At 46.1% G+C, this 24,229-nt stretch overlaps 1 protein-coding gene across 4 annotated transcripts; it reads right to left on the reverse strand.

Moving 5' to 3' along the window:
- Positions 1 to 1,466: 1,466 nt before the first annotated feature.
- LOC310693234 (NADPH oxidase 5-like) lies at positions 1,467 to 23,621 on the reverse strand. Of its 4 annotated transcripts, none has more exons than XM_083475069.1 (17): positions 22,679 to 23,621; positions 20,144 to 20,258; positions 19,355 to 19,505; positions 18,411 to 18,621; positions 14,801 to 15,035; positions 12,984 to 13,137; positions 11,272 to 11,447; positions 10,339 to 10,521; positions 9,190 to 9,322; positions 7,728 to 7,882; positions 7,169 to 7,336; positions 6,207 to 6,251; positions 5,231 to 5,355; positions 4,409 to 4,463; positions 4,201 to 4,300; positions 2,313 to 2,479; positions 1,467 to 1,852 (listed from the first exon to the last, which is right to left on the reverse strand). In XM_083475069.1, the coding sequence occupies exons 2-17, from the start codon at positions 20,252 to 20,254 to the stop codon at positions 1,721 to 1,723; spliced, it is 2,301 nt and encodes a 766-aa protein (XP_083331195.1). In that variant the 5' UTR covers positions 20,255 to 20,258; positions 22,679 to 23,621; the 3' UTR covers positions 1,467 to 1,720. The 4 variants fall into 4 exon arrangements, with proteins under 4 accessions (XP_083331195.1, XP_083331193.1, XP_083331194.1 ...); XM_083475067.1 differs by having other exon boundaries at positions 20,135 to 20,258; XM_083475068.1 differs by lacking the exon at positions 22,679 to 23,621 and having other exon boundaries at positions 20,135 to 20,821.
- Between the last annotated feature and the right edge of the window lie 608 nt (positions 23,622 to 24,229).

The following is a 24,229-nucleotide window of genomic DNA, read 5'->3' on the forward strand; positions in this document are numbered from 1 at the left end:
GTTAGGGGGTGCAAATTACTTGCCTTGCCCCGGGTGCTGACAACCCACGCTACGCCACTGTCTGGGGGTGGTCTTGGACTCCAGGGCAGGCAATTTAAAATGTCTATTTAAGGGCAGGCACACCTTTGTTCTGGGTCCTCCTCCTTCTCCTGCGTGTGAAGGGGGCACCCTGTTGCAACAGTTCAATAAAGATCAGGCTTACGAGCTGCTTTGCTTCTCAATATACTCTGGCTGGCCTCTGTTATTTTCTCCAACCGATGGAGAACCTACAAAGGACTCTGTAAGGGCTCTTGTGTTCCCCATAGGGAATAAGGGCAGATTTTTGTTTATTACAAGGATTACACTCACTGAGCAAGAATCTCTTGTTTATTAACTTAAAATGAGGGCAGCTATGTCTATCAAACACTGGTAGAGGAGGAAGAGGAGGAAGAAGACGGTTGCCCTGGCTCGCCCCTAGGCAGCTCCTGCTTTCCAGGCATAAACAAACAGACACTGCCCTCCTCCTCCTCCTCCTCTGGCATTTCTTCATTCCTTTTGCCAGTCCAAGCCTGCCTGGGATAGCAGGTAGCAGCTGGAATCATCGCCTACCCCTTGGAGGAGCGCTTCCTGGAAGAAGGAAGGGGGATATTTTCTCTCCCACAGTGGCGTAGCGTGGGGGGTGCAGGGGGGGGGCGGCCGCACCGGGCGCAACATCTGGGGGTTAGGGTTAGGGGGCGCAAATCCACGGGTTAGGGGGCGCAAATTACTTGCCTTGCCCCGGGTGCTGACAACCCACACTACGCCACTGCTCTCCCAGGAAAGGATAGGAAATAGGGAGCCCGTGGCACCAAGTTGATGGATCTCTTCTCGACTACCCTTTGACGGTGGTGGAAATGCAGCCTACTCCAGGAAAGCAGGGGGCAGAGGCTTCTCAAAATCTGCTCAAGAAATGGGTAAAATGTGTTTGATGTGCTGCTGGCCCTGCAGGCATCATAAAGCAGATTTTGAGACAAAAAGAGCACGGCCTTAGAGTGGCAATATTGGGGGGGGGGGGGTGCGCGGGCTCAAATGAGCCAGGCATGCATGTGTGAGCTGGGAGTGTCTTCTGTGGCACTGCAAGGAATTCTGGGGCAGGTTCTGCTAGGCAGCTGGCAAAGGCATCCCGAGCCAGTCCAACTCCTGTTCCTCACCCTGAACCGAACATGTTCTTCTGCCCCAAAGGAGCCTGCTCAGCTGAGCTTTCCCCACTGTCCTTTCCCATTGCAATGGTGACTGTGCAGGAGACGTTCCCTTCTCCTCCTTCTTGCATACAGTTGCAAGAGAGAAGAGAAAGGGCCAGAACCCAGGTGTGTGTGTGTGTGTGTGTGTGTGTGTGTGTGTAGAGGGATCCAGATTGGGACCACAGCAGGGAACCAAGTGTTCAAGCCCCCTCCCCTCCCCACGCTGACCTCCCTCCCAATCCAGACAACTGCCTTTCACGCTGGCTATTTCGGAAAGAATGGTCTTTTTATTCAATGGCAAACTACATGATTAACCACAATGTGTAGTTTGGCCCATTCAAACACAGAGGAAGGGTTGATTCGCAAAGTATCCCTAGGACAGCGGTTATCAAAAACATTTCTAAGGACCACTTGAAAATGGCTGAGGGTCTTGGTTTTCTTCCACAAATTAAATTGCCTACTTAACTCACGCATAACTTGCAGCCTTAACATCTCAGTCCAGGATGGCCCAGGGATGCTGCTCAAAAGTGCTCCTTGAAGAACTGGAAGTTGAATTGCTCGCAATGAGCTTTGATGACCTTGGCAAGAGCTGGAGAGCCGCAGAAGAAGACACGGACCTTCCCTTTGTTTTCTTTCGCTAGTTTCTGAAAGAGCTGGGGGTACCGGGAAGAGATGCAAGACAGAAATCTAACAACTCTCTTTTCAAGATTCAGAAGAAGGTGATGGCCTCGCCTTGGGCTCCCCAGATACATCTCAAATGCATTTTTTTTAAAAATGCATTTTTATCCTGCCCTTCCTCCAAAGGTTCTGCCCGCACCCATTTATTTTCACAACAATTCTGTGGGGTCAGTTAGGCTGAGGCTGCCTGGCCCAAGGGAACCCACTGAGCAGGCTGAACTACTGACCTAGAATCTGTTCTTAAAAAGCAGCTCACACTACAGCCACAAGGATGCTTGGGAATCGGTCTTCCCAGCCCGGTGCCATTCAGCTGTTTTGGTGTCAGGGACTGGTGGGAGCTGCAGCTCAAATATGTACATGGGGCACCGGGGGTTTTTTTTGGGGGGGGGAGGAAGCTGTTGTAAATGATGTTAAAAGTAGCTTTGTGAAGTCTACCTTGTTCCAATCTGGGCGCCCCGGCTGGGTTCTTGTCTTGAGGCCCGTGATGGAGTCTTTCTTCTCCTTTTTGGCTAGGAGATCTAACGCCATCTGCAGGCCGATAGCCTTCATGTCATTCTTGCCAAGCGCAGAGGTCATGTACAAGTGCATCTCCAAGAAGCGGTCTGCGGATCAGAAGGAACATGGAAAGATATCTGAAGTGGGGGGTTGGGGGTTCAAGGGTTTGTGACCCTCACCTCAACCCACCAGCTGCACAGGAACAGAGGAAACTGCTTTATACGGACTGAGAACCTTGGGTCCATATAGCTCAGTATTGTCTACACTGACTGGCAGCAGTGGCTCTCCAGGGCTTCAGGAAACCTCTCCCAGCCCTACCTGGAGACGCCACTGGGGACTGCAAAGCAGGGGCTCTTCTACTGAGCTATAGCCCCTTCCCATCTTTGGCCCTCATGAGATGTGGCTCTACACAGGCATGGCAACATATATGTGCATATAGCTCCTCCACATAAGAGGTGGGCGAGGTCCTGGTAATAAAATAATAATAATAATAATAATAATAATAATAATAATAATAATAATAATAAATTACCCCACCCATCTGGCTGGGTTTCCCCAGCCACTCTGGGCAGCTCCCAACAGAATATTTAAAACACGATAAAACATCAAACATTAAAAACTTCCCTAAACAGGGCTGCCTTCAGATGTCTTCTAAAAGTCAGGTAGTTGTTTAATTTCCTTGACATCTGGTGGGAGGGCGTTCCACAGGGCGGGTGCCGCTACTGAGAAGGCCCTCCGCCAGGTTCCCTGTAATCTCACTTCTTGCAGTGAGGGAACTGCCAGAAGGCCCTCAGAGCTGGACCTCAGTGTCCGGGCTGAACAATGGGGGTGGAAATAAAAAATTCCTTCCAGTAGCACCTTAAAGACCAACTAAGTTAGTTCTTGGTATGAGCTTTCGTGTGCATGCACACTTCTTCAGATACACGAAAGCTCATACCAAGAACTAACTTAGTTGGTCTTTAAGGTGCTACTGGAAGGAATTTTTTATTTTGACTATGGCAGACCAACACGGCTACCTATCTGTAAATGGGGGTGGAGACGCTCCTTCTGGGCCGAGGCCCTTTAGGGCTTTAAAGGTCAGCACCAACACTTTGAATTGTGCTTGGTCCATATAACATTGGTCTTTCAGGACTGATGTTATATGGTCTCGGCGGCCACTCCCAGTCACCAGTCTAGCTGCTGCGTTCCAGATTAATTGTTGTTTCTGGGTCACCTTCAAAGGTAGCCCCACGTAGAGCACATTGCAATAGTCCAAGCAGGAGATAACTAGAGCATGCACCACTCTGGTTGGCCCAGGATCTTACCGCATGTGGAGAAGTTCTGCGCTGGTACATTGGTACACACACAGAGCGCCACCTTCTCATGCATGCTGAACATGCTGGTGGCATGGCTGCCAGGAGCATTGGTGGTGGCAGGCAGCAGGCATACCTTGTGCAGCCCCCGCCCCAATGATCCATCACACATTTCTTTGAAATCATATTGAGAGTTCAACTGAAACATGGTATTTTGCATGTGTGGGTTTTTTTACATTAATTTCAACAAGGAAAAGCCTGGATGTTAGAATGGAGAAATTCTGTGTTTTGAGCCAGTTCAGATTTTCTAGCACCTCACTAAGAGAAGGTGTGTGTGTGTGTGTGTGTGTGTGTGAGAGAGAGAGAGAGGGGGGGGAGGGGGGGAGGGAGAGAGAGATAAAGGGTGCTGGGGAGGGTAGAATGGTTCATGTGTGAATTCAGTCCAGTTTTCCCATCATTCTGGTTCATCCTCTTGAGGATGGTGTTCAGTTTGGGTCACGGTTAAAGAAAGACAAGGACAAAAATTGGTCACCTACTGCTAGGGTCTTCTTCAGCCTGATTGATTTCCAGCTGGGTCAGCAGGCTTACAAACCATTCAAATGATTTTTGGTCTCTGTTGATCCAGATAAAGTCAACCTAAAGACAAGAAGGTTTTACTTACTGCTACTGCTGTTCATTGTTTTTGTAGCAAAAAAATGCTTTTCTGCACAAACGTCCAAGCCACAGCTGAGGATGTCACCTCACCTTCAGGAGTTTCATGCTTTCCTGGCTAGAAGAGGTTTGCTTTCGCATACGGTGTCTAGAAAGAAAGAAAGAAAAATTATAGGGTATCTTTTGAGGTGAGCAGAGAATCGCCAGCCTTTCTTAGCAGCTGGCATTAACAAATACAACCAGGAATGGCTGTTGCTTATTACTTGGAAAGTTCAATGGTGATTTTTTAAAAGTTGCGTGTATTGGTTTACAAGAAGTAGACAAGGATTCAAATCATACTGCCTTTTTGACAGTAGACCAGGGGTGGGAAACCTCAGGCTGGGAAAGGAGAGGGTTTGGGGTGGGATGCAGACCTCCAAGAACCAAAGGCAGATCTTTCTGTTTGTCCATGAAGATTCTCAGTAAGCCACACTTCCTCCCCAGAGGTACACTTCCTGAATGTTGAGGGAAGGCTGGAATGTGTCCTTGACCTGCGATAATCCCTCTTGCTTACCTGGATGAAGACTGTAGAGATGCATCATCTGTGGTGACCTCTGGCTTTTCTGTGGCTGGAATTCCTGCTTGGCAAGGGGTTGGACTCGATGGCCCTTGTGGTCTCTTCCAACTCTATGATTCTATGATTCTATGAATTTAGTCTGCTGTACAAAGGTACAGACACACCCGCTTTTGCCCTGACCCTCAGGAGGTACCCATGCGAGAATATAGCTCTCAGACTGAAAATGTTTCCTCACCCTTGCAGAAGATGTTAATCAAATAAAAGATTGCACATTCTAAAACTAGTTTTGGAAAGGGGGTGGGGAATGCAGGTTCTGCAACTTTGACAAAAGAATTGATTCTAATCTGCAGCAGACCAACCTGAACATGATGCTCTGCAAAATGGAGGCAAAGGGTGTAATCCCAATTCCCGCTCCTATCAGAACGGCATGCTCTGATGTGAAGATCCTTCGAGTGGGAGTCCCATAAGGACCGTCGATGTAACACTAGGGAGATAACGGCACAACACTGATTTGATCCTGTTCGTGGTAAATCTGGCTTGTTATGTTACGATTTGTCCTCGGGGGCCGCAGAGGAGTTAACTAAGCTTTCAGTGAACCATCTTCATCGTTATAAGGCAGAATTCACAACTGTGGGAGTTCAGAACCCTGGCCTGCACTTGGGCCTGGCTTGCCTAGGGATTCGCTACCCCTGCCATTGCCGCTAGCTGCCACTGTCCCTCCCTTCTGGGATGCCTCTTTGCGGCCATCGCTTTTCCTGTTGGTTGCTGTCTTGCTGCCAACTTTTCTCTTGGAAGTGCTTCTTCCCTGCATGATCCCAGCCCATCAGGGATTGTGTAACGAACATGATGTCACTGCAGCACCAGATATAGCCTATTTAGATTTGGCTACGTGACAGAATGGAGGGCAAGCATAGCTTTTGCTTTCCTCTCACTCTGAGAGAGAGAGAGAGAGATTTAAACTGCATCAAAAGTGAGGGGACATCTTTTTAAGAGGGGGAACGTTGTCCCAAAGCCCGCTCCCACATTTACCTTAGCATCACCTGACACTCGCTAAGACAAACTGTGGTGTTGGAGGTGCTAATATGCTTCTGTCTCTGCCCAGGGCACATTCCCACCTCTTTTTTCTTCAAGTGCCTGCTTGCCCCTTTATTAAGCCTTACAAAATTTGACTTCTGTACTCAGCTACTTGATACACCCCGAGCTTTCTCCTGATACCTGGTTGCTCCCTCCTGCACCCCCCCATGTCTCTGGGGAAGGGATGCTTCTAAACTCTGTACAGAACCTGGCCTGCTTGTGGGCGCTCAAGGCATTTCATAGAGCAGCAGCAGATCTTACCTTGATGTTACAGAGTCTCTGATTCTCACTAAGCCTGCCAGGAATCTGTTAACAAATATGTTCTTGTTAGCAAAAGGTCCACCATATCCCATTAGAAAAAAGAGCCCTATGTAGGGGTGGAAATAAGGAAATATATATATATATATATATATATATATATATATATATATATACACACACACACACACACACACACAGAAAAAACACACCAACAATATACAGTACCCTGCCAGTTCACAGTGCTGATGTTCCCTAATGACTGTGCAAGTTTCCTTAAGAGGGCAATTTACCTGCAAGTCTGAAACCAGCACTCTGCAAGGAGAGATGAAAGAAGTTGAACTTTTTTCATTTAGAAACTGTGAGTTTAGTGGCCCCAATCTGGTGGAACGCTCTGTCACAAGAGACTAGGGCCCTGCGGGATTTGACATCTTTCCGCAGGGCCTGCAAGACAGAGCTGTTCCACCAGGCCTTTGGCCAAGGCACAGTCTGACCCCCTCCTTTGGTAATCCTCATAGAACTCTAGCTCAATGGTTGCCATTAATTTGATTTTGAATTGATTTTAGAATGCTGTGTTACTTTTATTGTTGTTAGTCGCTCTGAGCCCGGCTTCAGCTGGGGAGGGCGGAATATAAATAAAATATTATTATTATTATTATTATTATTATTATTATTATTATTATTATTATTTAGATGCTGGCCTGGAAACACAGGGGAACTGGTGAAAATTTTCATGTCTGTCTTAGGAGTCTGTTTGCTTCTGCTCTGTTCTCCTTGCACATTTGTCAAGATTCAAGAAAGCGCCTATGCCTCCTGTAGCCTCACTCCTGAAGGAAACTAAACCCTTCCGCACAGCCTCTGGATTCTTTGCCATATAGCAAGAGCTGAAGTATGCCTTTCTGTGGGGGAGAGGGGCAGATCTATCAAGGATGGAATGTACACATATTTGCCAGGAGAAGCCAGACCTTTCCTCTTCTGGGTTGTGTGTTCCCCTCCTTGCACTGGCTGGCTGCTCCGACACTCCCAGTCTCCCAGCTGGGATGCCTGATGGGCATGTAAGATAAGATCTCAACCATCTCATCAGAACTGCTGGCCACAGGCTGGTCCAGGTCAGAGGAGCCAAAGAGACATTTCTGGAACAAAAGGTCATGGTGAGCTGCAGGATCTGACCTGTGGCCCTCTTGGCCTTGGCCTTGCTTCAGCTCTGTGTTGCTGTCCACAAGTTGACAAGGGCCGGGTGAGTCAGTGATGGGTTGTGCTCAGTATTCTGCCCACACAGATTGTAATCCCCCTCCCCACAAAAGACCTTGCTCCATACGGAAATGATTTCTCTATGCAATGAATGTCCAAGCATGCCCAGAGCCTCAGCTTTGCCTCTACCCCTACCCCATAACCTCCCAGTACTGTGTGCATCCAGTGCAATGCCAAAGAATTTAACTTAGAATCAACCCATTAAGATTTTTTAAATGCCACAGAGGACCCCACAATCATGCTTACTGAGTTGTTGTTGTTTTAATTGCAAACCTGCACCCATTTCTGGGACCTGTTCTTCTTCTTTGCCTTTGCCTTTCTGTCCAGCCATTCGGACCTGTGGTCATGACACTCCTGTTGATTCCAGAAGTATTCATATAGCCTGTTGGTCCACTGTCCCAGGGACCGTATATGCAGCCAGATGGTCCCTTTGGAGAGAAAGCAGAAGGTTACCCAGTGTGGAATACAAGCATCCTTAGCCGTCCTCGTTAAACTGAGCCAGGAGCTAGGAGGTAACCCACCTCATAGCAAGAAGCGGATCAAGGCCACCTTTCCCAAATTAAGAGGCAGGAACTCACCACTTACTTAGAGCAGCCTCAAGGATGAGGTGTCAAGGTTTGGGTGGGCTGGAGACACCAGGAAAGGGATTATACCTGAAACATCCTGAGCCTGATCTGAGCTTTGCAAGCCTTTTGGAATATTGCAAACTTGATTTAGAAAAAAGGAGGAACAGGACCAATGTTAATTTCATGGCACATACAAACCAATGAGAATATCAAGCCTGGGGCACAAGAAGGGGATTAGGGAGAGAAGTGACTTTATGAATATTTCTGCAAAGAGAGATCTATCGCAGCATTGATATGGGTTGCTTCAGTAGATCTGTACAGCCCTGAGTTGCTGCTCTGGGACAATAGCATGGGACTCTTTCTTCCTGGCATGACAGACAGTGGGACCAGATGAATTACATATCAAGGTTTTTACACCCTTTACGCCATCCTTCGCCAACCTGATACCCTCCAGATATTTTTGACTATAGCTTCTGGCAGTGCTGGTTGGGACTGATAGGAGGACTTTGCATAAGTGCTGATTTTAACCTATAAAGCCTTAAATGGCTCAGGACCGCAATACCTCAAGGACCACCTCTTTCCATATGACCCTAAGATGATCTTCTGAGGGCCTCCTTCATGTGCTGCCTCCTTGAGTGGTCCGGAGGGTGGCAACACGAGAATGGGCCTTCTCTGCAGTGGCTCCCCATCTGTGGAATGCTCTCCCCAGGGAGGTTTGCCTGGCGCCTTCATTATACACCTTTCGGCGCCAGGCAAAAACATTCCTTTTCAACTGGGCACTTGGTTGATCCGATTTACATCCTATGGCCTTTAAAAATGTGGGGGTTTTGTGTGTGTCGAAGGGTACTGGGTTGCTGTTTTTATTTTTATTAGGTATTGTGTGGTTTTATATCTTGATTTTATTCTGTGAACCGCCCTGAGACCCCCGGGTATAGGGCAGCATATAAATTCATTAAATAATAATAAGAAGAAGAACACAAGAATAGCCTGGCTGCTGGATCAAGCTGGTTGGTCAATCTAGTCCAACGCTTTGTCCTCACAGTGGCCAACCAGGTGCCTCAATGGGAAACATGCATGCAGCACCTGAGTGCAACCGTTCCCACGACACCTGCAGGGCACCAGGTTGGTTTGTGCTGTTTGATGCCCTTTCCAACTGGCTTGGGATCTACCTGGTTGCTCTGGAGCACTGCTGATGGTGAATGGATGCCATTCATACTTGGCTATGACTGGGATATTCAGGTACACGTAGTCACCAGGTTTGTAGTGGAAAAATGGAGGTCTCTTGATCACCAGATGAGTCACCTGGACCAAAAAGAACAAGATGGGGCACATGTGAAGAGGGGAAATGCCATCACTAAGGCAACTTCTTGTTTGCATATGACCTGGAAGCACAATGCCCAGCTCATAGGAGGCTTCCAGGTGGTCACTATTCAGCGGGTTGGGATTCTGTTGCATGCCAGCAAATTCAGGTTGCACAATGAGGCTGTGCATGTTCTATGCATTCCAAGTGCATGACTCCCCCTCAGAGAATCCTGGGAGCTGTAGTTTGTAAAGGGTGCTGGGAATGGTAGCTCAGTGAGGAGTAAACTGCAATTGCCAGGATTCTCTGGGAGAAGTCATGTGCTTTAAATGTATGGTACGCATACAGCCTTACAGTGGATTTGGCGCTCTTGCACAGCAAATCCATTTAAAAATAATTCTATTCAGAATGATTGTTATTATGAGGAACAATTGAGGGAGTTAGGCATGTTTAGCCTGGAGAAGAGAAGGATGAGAGGTGATATGAGTGTCCTCTTCAAATATCTGAACAGGCATTCACATGAAAGATGGAGCAAGATTGTTTTCTCCTGCTCTACAAGGTACAACCTGACCATAAATGAGATTCTGATTAAACCTTGGAAATAACTTTCGGACGGTAATAGCTGTTTGACAGTGAAATGTACTACCTCGGAAGGTGGTGAACTCTCCTTCATTTGAGGATTTTAAACAGAGGGTGGATGGCCACCTGTCAGGGATTCTTTAGCTGTGATTCCTGCTTTGCAGAGGGTTGGACTAGATGACCTTTGGAGTCCATTCCAACTCTGCAATTCAAGGGTGCTATGAATTTCTGGGGTAAGGAAATTGATTAAAAATGCACAGAAAATTTTGGGATTGACACAACATCCTATAACCTCCCTGCAACAAATCAGAATGCTTTGTAAGCTCGGGGAAATCAAATCAGATGCTCAAGCCACCTCACTTCCACTTCTACTCTTTTCGGAAAATTAGGTATTTTCACACATTTCCCCTTTTAATTCATCATTGTTTGGGAAGCAAACCTTTGAGGGCAAGAGGTTGATTTCCACTATGTACAGTCCTCCAACGTGTGACATGGCAACACCGAAGATCTTCTCTAAGAGGAAAAGAAATCCAGGCACCACAAACCACTTCCAAAAATTAGGACCGTGGACAATTAGCAAAGCCCAAATGAAGATGTAAGAAAGGTGAGTCCAGTAGAAGACCTGGTTGGTGACAAAGAAAAGTGTCTTACTTACTTACTTACTTACTTACTTACTCACTCACTCACTCACGAGAGCAAGGAGGCGTTTTGAACAATTAAGGGCTTATCTACACTTCTCCTTGTCCCACCACTTTCCCCCAGGAAAACCCGCTGTGTACCGCTGAATCAGTTCAAATGTCAATCTTTTTTTTTGGGTTTTTTTTTTTTGTGGATTGAATTTTCCACTGGACAAGTGGAAATGTGGATGAGCCCTGTTATGTACGGAGTTGAATAGGATCCAAACTGCAGCAGTCTGTTTGGTCCTAGAACAATAGGATCCAAAATGCAGCAGTCTGATTGGTCCTAGAACAATAGGATTCAGAATGCAGCAGTCTGATTGGTCCTAGAACAATGCAGCAGTATGATTGGTTGGCAGGAACCACCCAATCCTGCTCCAGATAGAAGTGAATCCACAACCTGATTGGCTTACAGTAGAATTCCGGAATTAGCCAATCATGTGCAGCCCATTGTGTAAATAATGTATATAAAGCAGATACTGTGAGGGGACTTTCATTCATTCCTCCTCACCACTATGAGCTGAATGAAGAGCTTGAAATCACTATTTCAAGCCTGAAGTTAAAATGGGATGAGGAGCACATCGATAATTTAAAATAAGCAAAGCTCAAAAGAGATCACTGACACTTGGGAGTTACTTGACTTGCAAGGCAAATGACGTAAGCAACAGGAAGGAGGAGGAAGTCAAGCACATCACCTCAAAATGGCCACCCTTGCGGACGAAAGTACTAGAGCACACCAGCATAAGGGCGATGAGGAGCTGCAGCATGAGGCCCGTGAGGGAGGCAGTTCCATAAATCCAGCCAATCCCAGGCCGGGTGGTGAAGAGGTATTCCCAAAGCTGATAAGTGCCTTTGATCTGAGACATTCTCACTACAGGGGAGAGAGAAAGACTTCCACTAAGAGAATTCAAGTCATGCAGTAGACTAGCACCGCAATAACGGCATTCTGTACATTTCCGAGCACAATTCAGTGTTGGTGCTGACCTTTCAAGCCCTAAAAGGCCTCGGTCCCGTATATCTGAAGGAGCGTCTCCACCCCCATTATTCTACCCAGACACTGAGGTCCGGTGCTGAGGGCCTTCTGGCGGTTCCCTCACTGCGAGAAGCCAAGTTACAGGGAACCAGGCAGAGGGTCTTCTCAGTAGTGGCACCTGCTCTGTGGAACACCCTCCCACCCGATGTCAAAGAGAACAACAACTACCAGACTTTAAAAAGACATCTGAAGGCTGCCCTGTTTAGGGAAGCTTTTAATGTTTGATGCATTACTGTATTTTCATATTTTGTTGGAAGCCACCCAGAGTGGCTGGGGAAGCCCAGCCAGATGTGCGGGGTATAAATAATAAATTATTATATTATATCATTATGATATGAACCATGAAGCTCTAAGACAGCCTTCGTTAACCTTGTATCATCCAGATGAGAGTTGGACTACAACTCCCATAACCCCCTGGAATGTTGGAGCAGACAGTATGTCTGTTTGTGTAGGCAGGGAATGTAGGGAGTGCACACACTTTCTTCAAGCAGATAGCACTTTTTGTTTGTGAACATCCTTATCCATTCCGCCCACATCAAAGCATGTGAGCAAGGAGCAAGGTGTTGGAGAAGGACCAGAGCATCTAGCTTTTAGACCTTTAAACAATTCGATTTTAAACAACTGTCCAGATATGCACTAAAGCACATTTTTATTTAAATGCTATGGCACAGTTGCTTAAAAAACTTTAAACAGATGTTTCAAAGAGTTTAGAGCAACTTGGAAGATTGGAGTGGGCGAACGAGACGATAAAATGGGACCATCCAAAAATGCCAGATCAGGCAGCCTTTAGAAACAACACACAATGATACATTAATCTATGCAAAAAAAAAAACCCCAAAAAACCCACACCTTTCTGATTTACGCACTATTGCGTGTGAATATTTCAGTTTTCAAAAATAGGTGTTTTAGTGCAAATTAAAATCCTAATTAAGTGGGGGGAAAGCAACATGCTGATAAAATGACACCATGGGCAAAGGCAGTAGTTCAAGTTTGCCTATGTGGATATGCATGACAATAGGCATTGCTGCACATGTAAAAACCACACTCCTTTTTAAAAAGGGGGGGGGGGAGAGAGAGATTAGTGCTAAGTCATTTACACCTGTGGAGATTGTGCTATTGGACTTTTTAAAAAAGTCAGTTTTTCTGTAGCCTAAAAAAAGATGCAAGCACCATAGGGAAAACACAGGAGCAGCCCATGGGTGGCTAAAATTATTGTTCCCCTTATGTCCTTATGGTGGAAGTGGAAAGTCCACAGACACACACACCCCCCGCCGCCGCCGCCCCAGGCCTACCTGTTACTTAAAAGGAGGCATGGTAGGTTTGAAAGGCTGCATAAAAATATTTAAAATAAATAATTAGAAAACTGTTACTTACCAAAGTTGGCCACATGGGCCCCTGTGTGAACCGCTGTTAGAACCGCCACTGCATAGCCCATTAGCTGGTGCAGAATGACATTCTGGTCTAGAGGCAGAAGTCTGGCTACCCAGGTAGCCCGTAACCAGGTCAAACATCGGCGCAACATTAGCACCTTCAAGGGGTGAGAAAATAGCTGTAGAAGTTAGTTGAAGGGCCACATGTTTGCACCAGGCATGCTTCTAAAAGGACAGTGCTCCACAAGCATATGAAATGGATTTAGACTGAGTCAAAAGTTTAGTCCTTCTAGCTCAGGCTTCCTCAACTTCGGCCCTCCAGATGTTTTTGGCCTACAGCTCCCATGATCCCTAGCTAGCAGGACCAGTGGTCAGGGATGATGGGAATTGTAGTCTTGAAACATCTAGAGGGCCGAGATTGAGGAAGCCTGTTCTAGCTGTATAGCCTGACTGGTTGGGGTTCTTTGCAGAATCAGGGATACTGCTTGCAGGGCTTTTTTTTCTAGAAAAAGAGGTGGCAGAACTTGTTGAGCTTCTTTTAGGGGAGCACCCACCACACTACCGCCACCCTACGCCACACCAATTGCCGTGCCATCCCTGCACACAGCCTCCATCGCGCAACACAAAGTGGTATGCCAAAGTGCCGCAAAGCTTCAAAGGTGATGGGTAAAGGTAAAGGGACCCCTGACCATTAGGTCCAGTCGTGACCAACTCTGGGGTTGCAGCACTCATCTCGCTTTACTGGCCGAGGGAGCCAGCGTACAGCTTCCGGCCATGTGGCCAGCATGACTAAGCTGCTTCTGGTGAACCAGAGCAGCGCACGGAAACGTCGTTTACCTTCCCGCTGGAGCGATACCTATTTATCTACTTGCACTTTGACGTGCTTTCGAACTGCTAGGTTGACAGGAGCAGGGACCGAGCAACAGGAGCTCACCCCGTTGCGGGGATTCAAACCGCCAACCTTCTGAACGGCAAGCCGTAGGCTCTGTGGTTTAACCCACAGCGCCACCCGCGTCCCTAATCACAGAGGTGATGCAACATACCAAAGAGGTGACGAAAGTTCTGGTGAGTTCCGGCTGAAAAACAAAGCCCATGTGCTTTCCCAGCCATTTAAAGATGCCAGAGAATTGAATCTATGCATGCAAAGCTTGTGTTCTACTTCTTGGCTATGAGCGTCTTCCAGAGCCTGGACAAAATCAAGGATGGCTGCCAAGGATGCTTGTGAATTGGGCATTGTCAGGCACAGAATGCTGGACTAGGCAAATCTATTTATTTCAAACATTCAAAGCACACCTAAGCAGCAACAGGCGAGATTTGACGACAGAAATGAATAAGGGGGCCTGCAACAAAGTGCTCCTTTCCACAGTTCTGGTGGTGGTGGTATGGAATGGAGTATCATGATGACTGAGCCAGCCATGCCCTTCTCCAAGACACTCCATTGCACTCCCAAACCTTTTCCTTTTTGTTTTTCCAACTAACACTCAACTTATTGAGTATCTTCAGTCTTCAATGGGCTAAAAAAATATTTTAAAGACTTATTGTACTTTTGTAAACCTTGAGGTTCTCCCCAGCATGGCCAATATAGCCTTCCTGTTTCTCAGTAGCCCTACTGTGGCTCAGATCTTGCTGGTACTCACCACCTGAGTTACTTATTGGAGGCCATGGGTTTTTATTAGCCTTAGAGGAGCAGTATAGAATACAAACAGAGATAATTAACTTGTTCTTGCACTGTCTTTTCGCCAGATCTCTGCTCTGACCCACCACGGCCACTTCTGTACGCTTAACACATTCACTACATATTGAATACATCGCGTTACTCACCACTATAAATGCACAGTTGAAGTTCAGGCACTGACCGCAACCTTTGGCCAACATGATCCAGGGGCCAGAGTCAACATGCTTCAAGGCTGCAAAGGTGAAGAGGATGATGTTCACGCACAGGTAGCCTCCCAGGAAGAGAAGCTTGCTCCTGTTGTTATGCCAATAGGCTGGGCGCAGGTAGCGTGGTGCGTGGCTCTTCCTGAGAGCAGTGGGGGGCTTTAACCAGCTTGCAGCACTGTGAGAGGGGAGAGAGAGGCCCAGAGAGAAGAGACCATGAAGCATGTTAGATGATAATAATAAATAATAATAAAAATAATAATCTATTTATACCCTGCCCATCGGGTGAGGCAATATGTATTCAAATACTGGAGCATGATAGCTCGGGGGTCTGGCTTCTGTGAACAGCATGTGCTTCTAGTCTCAGTGATCACACAGAGCCACCTGCTGGTTCACTCGAGTACCAGAGGACTGTTATCACATATGGAAAGATTTCAGAAGATGCAGGATCTGCTCGATGGACCCTCTTGCTGCAGCCTGTCGTGTCTCTTTTAGACTAGAGAAGCCAGTGTGTGATGCCCAAGGGTCGCTTGACAAGTAAAGCATCAAACTGGACAGCAGACCCCAGATTTGGCATGACTTAGTCCTTGCCACATGCTCAAAGCAAAGAAAAGTCCATTGGACTTTGTCTAAGCCCTGTGGAATTCTCAAGTAAAGCAATAGGTAAAGGTTGGTTCTGCCTTGGCTCCTCTCTGGAACTGACATTCTTCGCTTCCAGATGTAGGCTTTATTGTATTTCAGGCAGATATTTCAGATTCAGCTTTTCCATGCGTGTGATTGGTTGGCTCGCGAGCTTCCACACATTCCTATTTCTTTAACCGTGACGTTCACTGCTGTTTTGTCATTTGCCATCCACAGAACAGAAGATGGTAGGACATGCTCTACAGGGAGCTGGCTTCAGGCACCAGGTCGACTGGCAGACCAACTCTGTGTTACAAAGATGTCTGCAAATGTGACATGAAAGCTGGCAACATCAACGCTGCCTTGTGGGTATCCTTTGCGGACGACTGCAGTGCCTGGAGACAGATCATGCATCCTCAGCAGTGACCAGAGGAGGAATGACTGCTGAGAGGAGCGCAGAGAGAAGAAATGTCACGGTGCATCTGCAGCAGCAAACCCAGATGCCTTCATCTGTCCCAGTTGCAACAAAACATGTCTCTGCCGTATTGGTCTCTATAGCCACAGGACTGCCATGTTCCAGTGCAGCCCAGCCAGGGTTGGGTCCCAGTTGCCTTAAGCAGGATTGCAGGTGTATTGCAGTCTGGACAAACCAAGGTCAAGCAGTTTAGGTCCAAAATATGATCCAGGGGCCAGGTCAGGCAGCAGTCTAACATTTAGCATGACAGGGAGTTTAGGCATGGTATAAAGAGAAGGAACTAGACTCAGGAGCAAGGAGCCAGAGACCTGTGTTGCTTCCAGCAACTGGAAGGCTCAAAAGGATGACCTTACATACTTTGGCATCCTAGACATCACCCTGGCAGCTACTTCTGGTACTGAATGAGTTTCAGGGATGCCTTACAAGAGATTCCTAACCCACACTGGGCCCATAGATGCATGCTACGCCATTGCACTTTGGCTTGGAAATGGAGCTTTTGGTGCTGGCATTCTGCTCTTACAGCTCCAGCAGGTATCAATCAGAGGACCCCTAGAGGGGAACCTGCCTGCTCCTCAAGGTCATTGACCTGTGTGGTGTCTGGTTTGTCTTCCGATTATTCCACATCTGGCACCAGGTCACGGATAGGCATGACACTGCTTTGGAAAAAGAAACTGACACAGAGGCTATAGCTCAGAGAGGCAATTCATTGCTAATTTCCCTCTGGCTCTCTCTCAGGAGCCAACAACAAAACAGGCTGAACCTGTAAGGACAAAACACTCAAATCGTGATGCTGAGAATCCATGATAAATGGGACTTGCTTATGAGTAAGCAAAGGCCACAGGAGGGGTTACTGCTAGATAATATGGCGCTATACTAAGTTTTAATTTTGGTTCTGGTTAATTGCAGAAAAGCAACACCCTAGCAGCACTAGAGGGCTCCAACATGGAAGCAGCTAGAGACAAAGATACAGCCCTTCGCTTTTTCTAAAGGGAGTTTTCTCCTTCCGACCACTGATCCTTTGTGAATTCCAGAGGGACAGCTGCTCTAGTTTTTTCCCTGCAACCGAATCAGCGAGAGAGACTTGGGGCACCTTTAAAAGATGGGAACCGATTTATCGCGGCATCTTTTCGCTGGGCAGAACCCACAGCCAAGCACATCTGACGAAACAGGCTCTCATCCATGAAAGCTTCTGCGGGAATAAATGCGTTAATCTTTAGGGTGCCACAAGATGCTCTGGCTGTTTTTCATCTGCTAAGGAAACCGAAGTCCTCTCTGCCCCAGTGTTGCAAGCCGCAGCAGATTTCCGCCGCAATGACAGCTGACAGCAGCGGCAGCAGGCTCAAGAGTTCCAATTACGCGGAGCTGAAACATAGCAGGGGAATGCAGCTCATCCCCAAGAGAATGCAGGCAGCTGCGGCTGAGGGAAAAGGGTGCAACTTTCCTTCAAAGAGGCTCCCAGAGCGAGTTTCTTTGCCTAGGAAGCAAGCAGGGGTGGATAATTATTTCTAAACCCCAGGTGCTGCTGGCAAGAACGTTTCAATGTGTCAAAGGAGAAAATATTTCTTAGGCTGCCAATGAAAATGGCCTGTCTAGGCTGAGTCAATGGTTCAAAGGAGCCTTCCCCAACATGGTGCCCTCCAGCTGCTTGCAGCTACAACTCTCATGAGCCCCAGACACCCAGCCTGCAGAGATGGCAACTGAAACCTGACACCACCACCTTCTTTCTGCTTCTGTTTCTGCTGCAGGTATTTCCCAGGCTCTTTGGCCCAAGCTTTTGCTCTGATGGGTGCACAACTTTCTAAAACTAGAGAAATTAAGAAAAGCGAGGCGTGTCATGCCCTGCCCCAGCATAATTTTAGGCAGCTGGTAAAAAAAAGAGTCCCTGTTTTAAGAAGGCCTTCAGATAACATTTTTCTCTTTCTCTTATTTCTCTTAGATGTTTGTTTGTGATGGCTGTTTTGGAATTTGTTACAGTAGTTTTGGTGTTTTGTGTTACTGTTTTAATCTCATGCTGGGTGTTTTAACGGGGATTCTTATATATGTCAATATCATTGTGTTGGCTGGATTTGTTACCGGCCTCGAGTTTCTTTTGAAAATTAGGTGGGATCTAAATTTTAAAAAATTTTTTTGTGTTGGTTTGATGGGATGGATCCTCCTGTAAGTGGCAGAAGGAATTGTAAGACGGAACTGAGGATGAGAGAGCCCTGGTGCTGCCTTACTCCTGCTGGAGGACAGTGCAGCAGCATTTTCAGGGGGTAATTTGGGGTTACAGGATACAGAGAGGGTTAGGACAGTCTTCCCCAACCTGGTGCTCTCCAGCTGTTTTATTGCCACAACTCCCATGGACCCCAGCCAGCATGACTGTATGATGCTGGGAGTGGTGGGAATTGTCAAAAACATCTGGAGGGCATTAGGTGGGTTGAGAAAAGTTGGATTAGGAGGTGGAAGAGGAAATACCTTATGGTTAAGTTCTCCATGACCTCTGGGAAGCGCTCCAGTTCCTCCCTGAGCTCCTCAAAGGTGATGGACCCACTGTTGTCAGAGTCAGCCGACTCGAAAAGGGCTAACGTGAGGTCGTCTAACTTCTTCTCTGGCAAAGATATTGAACTCTCCTTCAGGCATGATTCCAAGACTGTGCGCAATTCTTCGGGTTCAATGGACCCACTGCCTGCAGTGGAAGAGGATCTCCAGTCGGCATCAAATAAATTAATCTGCAACAGGCCAGATTTAAGGCAGTTGGAGCCTCTAGGTTGGATTAACGCAACACAGGCCCATGCAAAGCTTGTCTGAGGCCCAGAGAGGCATGGGGTGTTCTCGTTTTTCTTGCTTCCCTTTCCTTCCTGTTGCTGCCTGTTCACCTGTTGTTTCCAGGTGTGCAAGGAGAAGCAGTGGTGTGAATGGGCAGTAGTGACAAAGGCAAGCCCAACGACGACACACTCTCACACACAAATATGAAATCACTTCTAACTAGAATATTCTTGCCTCTAAAAAAAGAACCTGAGGACTTTTTCATAACCATTTTTTTATGAACTGAAGAAACAACCAACACAATGGATTTGGATATGCTGGGCTAGCCTTGTAAATGCTCCAACATATTTCATAGCCCACGATTTGATACAATTTCTGAAGACTTATTTCAGGATACAGTGAGATGTAATCAAGTTATGCTGGCACTAAAACAGAAATAAAGTTCTGCACCAAAATAAAAGCTACATTTATGCCTGTTACAAAAACATTACTGATCTGATAAGAAAACGTTGCTGTAGTCGTTTACCATTCCATGTGAATGGACCAAGACAGGAACATTGGTAGTTACTGCCCTAAAGTGCCAATGCTGAGCAGAACAATGATCTTGTTTTGACAAAATGCAAGTGAACAAGGGTCCTGTTTTGGAATTTTACCGTCCACATCATAAACTTGGAAGAGGAACCGGAGTTTGTCTGTTTCACTTCCATGTACCAGCAGCTTCAAGGCCTCCAGCAGCTCGTCCAAACTGATGGTGCCGCTTCCATCCAAGTCAAACAAAGCAAAGAAACGCTCAGCGAAAAAGGACTATAGGAGAGGGCGAAAATGTTTGCAAAGTCAACTGAGGGGCGGGGGTTAATCCAGGAGTGGAAATCAGACACACACACCCTCCAATTTCTCTCTAGTCTTTATTTAGACCTTGCTTCAATATTATGGCAATAGAAGCAACTGAGTACTTGAAATATTTGTGAACTGGGGACTTTCAGATAAAGGGAGATCTGGCTGGTTATTAAAAATAGGTTCTGAAAAACGGGCCCCCCACTCTGACCTAGCCCCAAATCCCCCAATCTTCAACATTCCCTTACTTATTCAGTCCCTACTGATGCCAGCATTCTCCCCCCGCCCTGCAATGAGGTTTTCTGCCTACCCTTCATTCTCTGCCATTCTTTACATGTACTGCTGATTTTGCTCTTCAGCACCCTCCTTCTCTGCCCATGACCTCCTAGTCTCCATCAGCCACCCTTCTTCTGCACACCATTCCCAATTAAGCATCTCCAGGTACAAATCTATATGCACAAATTCCCTCCCAAAGAAGGGGCGAAGCCAAATATCTTCAAAATATTTCCTCACACAGGGGCCGTTCTAAGCAAAAACATCGTTGCATCGTCACAATCCTCAGCCCAATTGGGTTTCCTACCCCATTTGACAAAACTTGCCTCCTTCACCTTGAGAGCAGCTTTGAATTCTTCCAGGTCGATCTCTTTATCTTCTCCGGCGATACTTTCAAACTGTTTGGCTACCCACTCAAGCCACTTTGTGTCATCATCTAAGTTCATGGTGCTAAGAAATTGGAAACCAGCAGGACCTTTAATTTTTTTTTATATATGCAGTCAACTTTGGGCTGATGGTTAAGATTTCTGATCTGAACTTTGCATTGTAAAAGACAGTTTTCATAATGTGAAGGAACCATCTCAGGTGTGGCGGAACATGTTAGTTAAAGGGGACAGTCATTCAGTGTTTTGTGAGCAATTAGATATTGCACCCTAGTCACAGCAAAGAGCTCAAGATTTTATTGCCAGAAAGTATAGTAGGCAGAAAATATGAATGGCATCCACACGCTGGTAAAAGCAGAATAGTAAACTAAACATACTCTGAAATCTGCTTTGAGGGGAGTTATGGCCCTTCATTTGTACCTGGAGTGCTTTCCTGGAAGTCATACCTATCTCAAGAGACTGAGAAGATTGCGTCTCCTTTTACCAGGTTGATGACTTTCATCAAGAGAGTTGGGGAGCGGGATCCTGCTTGTTTTCATTGGCCTATTCACACCTTTTGATACACTGACCACAGTATCTTTCTGGAGTGGCTCTGGGATGTGCAGGTTGGGGGCACTGTATCACAGTGGTTCTGCTACTAATTTCAAGGCAGTTTTTTTCAGAAAGCTGTTATGAGGGGCTATTGCTTAGTGCCATGGGAATTGTCCTATGGGCTGCACTCTCTTGGAAGGAGCAGGCCAGTAGGATGGTGATATCCCTAGATGCAACATTGTCACTGGTGGGTCAGATGCCCTTGGTGGCTTATTTGCAGCTCTGCCTGGCTTGCCATCTACGTCCCCTTTTGGACAGCAATTATTTGGCCATGGTACTCCATGCTCTGGTAGGTTACAGACTGAATTATTGGGATGTGCTCTATGTGGGGCTGCCCTTGAAGGTGACTCAGAAACTTCAACTGAGCCAAAATGCAGCCACCAATGAATTCCATTTAGAACGCATGTAATTTCTGTTCCAAAAAAGCTGCACTAGTTCCTTGGCTCAGGTCAGGTTGCTCACATGAGTGCTTAAAGCCCCATGGACTTAAAAGTGGATGCCACATTTGGTGAACTTCACAAGTCTTCCCTTACAGATCTGAACTCTTTTGTTACTTTCAGTGACAGTGACACTAGTGCCAAATCATCACACCATTTGGTGCCTTATCTGTGAGCGACTAAACAAACACACAATCTTCTTGCTTGGCACTGTGATAGCTAAGAGAAGCAGCTGTATTATTACCTATTGCATAGATTTGAGCCAACCAATTTGGTTAAACCTCTGCCTGTTTGTTTACGTATCAAGAGTCTCATCTCATGACAATTTTTTCTTCTGCATTATCCTCAGCTTGAGATTGGCTATTTATTGCTGCATTATATTTAAAATGCAGCTGATTGTGATGACACCTGTCTTTTCTTTACATTAATTAAAGTACCTAACCTTTGCAAGATTGGATCATGTCCACACAACCTGAGTCATGCTGTGCCTTTATTTTCTAGCTGTCAGAAACACACAGGAAAATATGTCCCATTCATGTCACAGCCTTTTTACTCATCTTTGAACAGAATCCTGCTTGTAAAGCAACAGATGATGGGTGAGCTTGTGACACCAAAGTTGGAGGTGGGTTGCTATGGGAATGTCAAAACCAGGTAACAGCAAGGAAGCTACTTATATTTTTCTCTTTTTGATGCAGAAAAGATGCTATAATGTGTGAGAGAGCTAAGCTGCCTGTTTTGGAAGGTAAAGCCCAGCCTGAAGGAGAAATTGTATATGTATATGTGTATTTTACTTAACCAGATTAGGAGCCGCCAGTGGTATAATATGGCAAGTGTTGATTTGTTGTGGCGTGAGAGAAGCAGGTTTACTGTCATGAAATGCACTGAGTAGTCAGTCTGGGCCTCAATGTAACCTACCTTGGAAGATTGCTGTGGCTATAAGAATTATAGCTCTGTGCACACTGCAGAAATATGTGCACACATTCACCCTTAGCTGCTCTCTTTTTGTCAGACTGCAATTTGATGGAAACCACATTAGTCAGGGGAGGACTGTTACCATGAATGCCATTTAATGCAGTATCATTGACTTAAGTCTCAAATAAGTTTGTTCTCTTTCAGCTGAGCATGACTGTTAACTCTCACGGCCAAGTAATGATCCAGTTCCCTTGGCAAAAATAACCACCATCTTTAAACATCATGAAATGAGATTTTCATGATGTACCTCACCCAAATCACAGGACGGGTAGGGACCAAAGGGTCATTTAATTTAACCTCCTTGCCCAGAGGAAGGGCAATTCATTCATCAGCACACACATCCTTGCCTCAGATTTATCTAGCAATTCACATGATGATATACATCAAAGCAGAGAGCATAGACCATAAAAATGAGTAACTCCAAAAGACTCATGCAAGCTAGTCAAGCCACACACTTCAGGGATAGACAAAAAAAGCTGTGTGTTACCTGCAACGTCTGTCCCAGAGACTTCTTTGTCTAGTTCCTCAGACTTCTTTCCCCTCCCAGCAGTTTACAGAATCTCTTGCACTTTCTAACTCAGTATAAAAAAAGATGCAACCTAGTGTACCATAGGAGATCCTATGGTACAAAAAGTATTTTTAAGCATGCTTTTTAAACATACTTGAATACTGAAAATGCCATTTGTTAAGATGCAACATTTAGTATCTTCTTTGCTGATGAACAGTCAAGTCAGAGTGCACTCTGAACAAGACAGAGAAGGCTGCTCTAATTTAGGCAACAACCCAGAAACAGGTGTTGATGACTAGCTGTATGCAGAAACAAAAGCATAATGACTAGCCTCTTCTTGTCCATGAAACCTTTTGTAAGTAGTAGGACAAACTGTAACCTATTTAAATCTATTTGTTTCCACTATTCATTTGAGTAACAAAGGAGAAAGAATTTAAACAATCAGAATTCCACATGATCATAGACTTTTTGGGGGGGAGAGGGATCATATAGCTCTTCCATTACCGCCAGGAATATTTCATTCTTCTGGAATTTTATTGCCTTTGTGCTACATTTTGTTAGTTTTCATATCCTCCTTCCACTCTTGTCTACCATCTTCATATAAAGCACAGTTCTTACAGGGATTTTTGCTGAAAGATGTAGCAATGACCACTAGCAACATTATTTAGAAATGAAACGAAACCATGAGGCCAATCCACAGAGACTGGATCTATCGACGACTCTTGGCTAGTAAAGCTAAAAAATGGAACCTACATCTATAGAGGCAAAATACCTCACTTCCAAACACAAGGGGCAAGCAACAAGAAATGGTCATTACCAGCAAAAACACTTGTGAGCTTCCTGGCGTATCTGGTCACTGCTAGATCAGGGTGCTGGACTACATGGACCTTGTCTGATCCATTGAGAAAACTCTTTTTATATCACCACCACCACACTGCTATGGTGACCTCTGAAGGCAAGAAGTGCCTTATATTGTGCTGCTGCTGCTGCTGTTGTTGTTATTATCATCATTACCTGCCTTTTCTCCTGTTGGGACTCAAGGTGGCTTACAACTAGAATAAAGGTAAAGGTAAAGGTAAAGGGACCCCTGACCATTAGGTCCAGTCGTGACCGACTCTAGGGTTGCAGCGCTCATCTCGCTTTATTGGCCGAGGGAGTCGGCGTACAGCTTCCGGGTCATGTGGCCAGCATGACTAAGCCGCTTCTGGCGAACCAGAGCAGCACACGGAAACACTGTTTACCTTCCTGCTGGAGCGGTACCTATTTATCTACTTGGACTTTGATGTGCTTTTGAACTGCTAGGTTGGCAGGAGCAGGGACCGAGCAACAGGAGCTCACCCCGTTGCAGGGATTTGAACCGCCAACCTTCTGATCGGCAAGTCCTAGGCTCTGTGGTTTAACCCACAGCACCACCCGTGTCCCTACAACTAGAATAGAAACAGCTTAAAAACATGTTAAAAAGCAATCAATTAAACATGCACAGGATTGCACTGTAAAACATTATTTTAGACATGGGAGGGAAAAGGACAT

The sequence above is a fragment of the Podarcis liolepis genome, assembly GCF_965112155.1.
Source record: "Podarcis liolepis genome assembly, chromosome: 14".
In the NCBI taxonomy this organism is placed as follows: Eukaryota; Metazoa; Chordata; class Lepidosauria; order Squamata; family Lacertidae; genus Podarcis; species Podarcis liolepis.

Bases quoted from the DNA above. Each gene is read 5' to 3' on its own strand.
- LOC310693234 (XM_083475067.1), bottom strand. From the start codon at position 20,254: ATGAACTTAGATGATGACACAAAGTGGCTTGAGTGGGTAGCCAAACAG. The intron at 4,464-5,230 runs GTTGGTCTGCTG...CTTTCTTTCTAG, and splicing joins TTGCAGAGCATCATGTTCAG to ACACCGTATGCGAAAGCAAA. The intron at 2,480-4,200 runs GTAGGTGACCAA...TCTGATCCGCAG, and splicing joins GGCTGAAGAAGACCCTAGCA to ACCGCTTCTTGGAGATGCAC.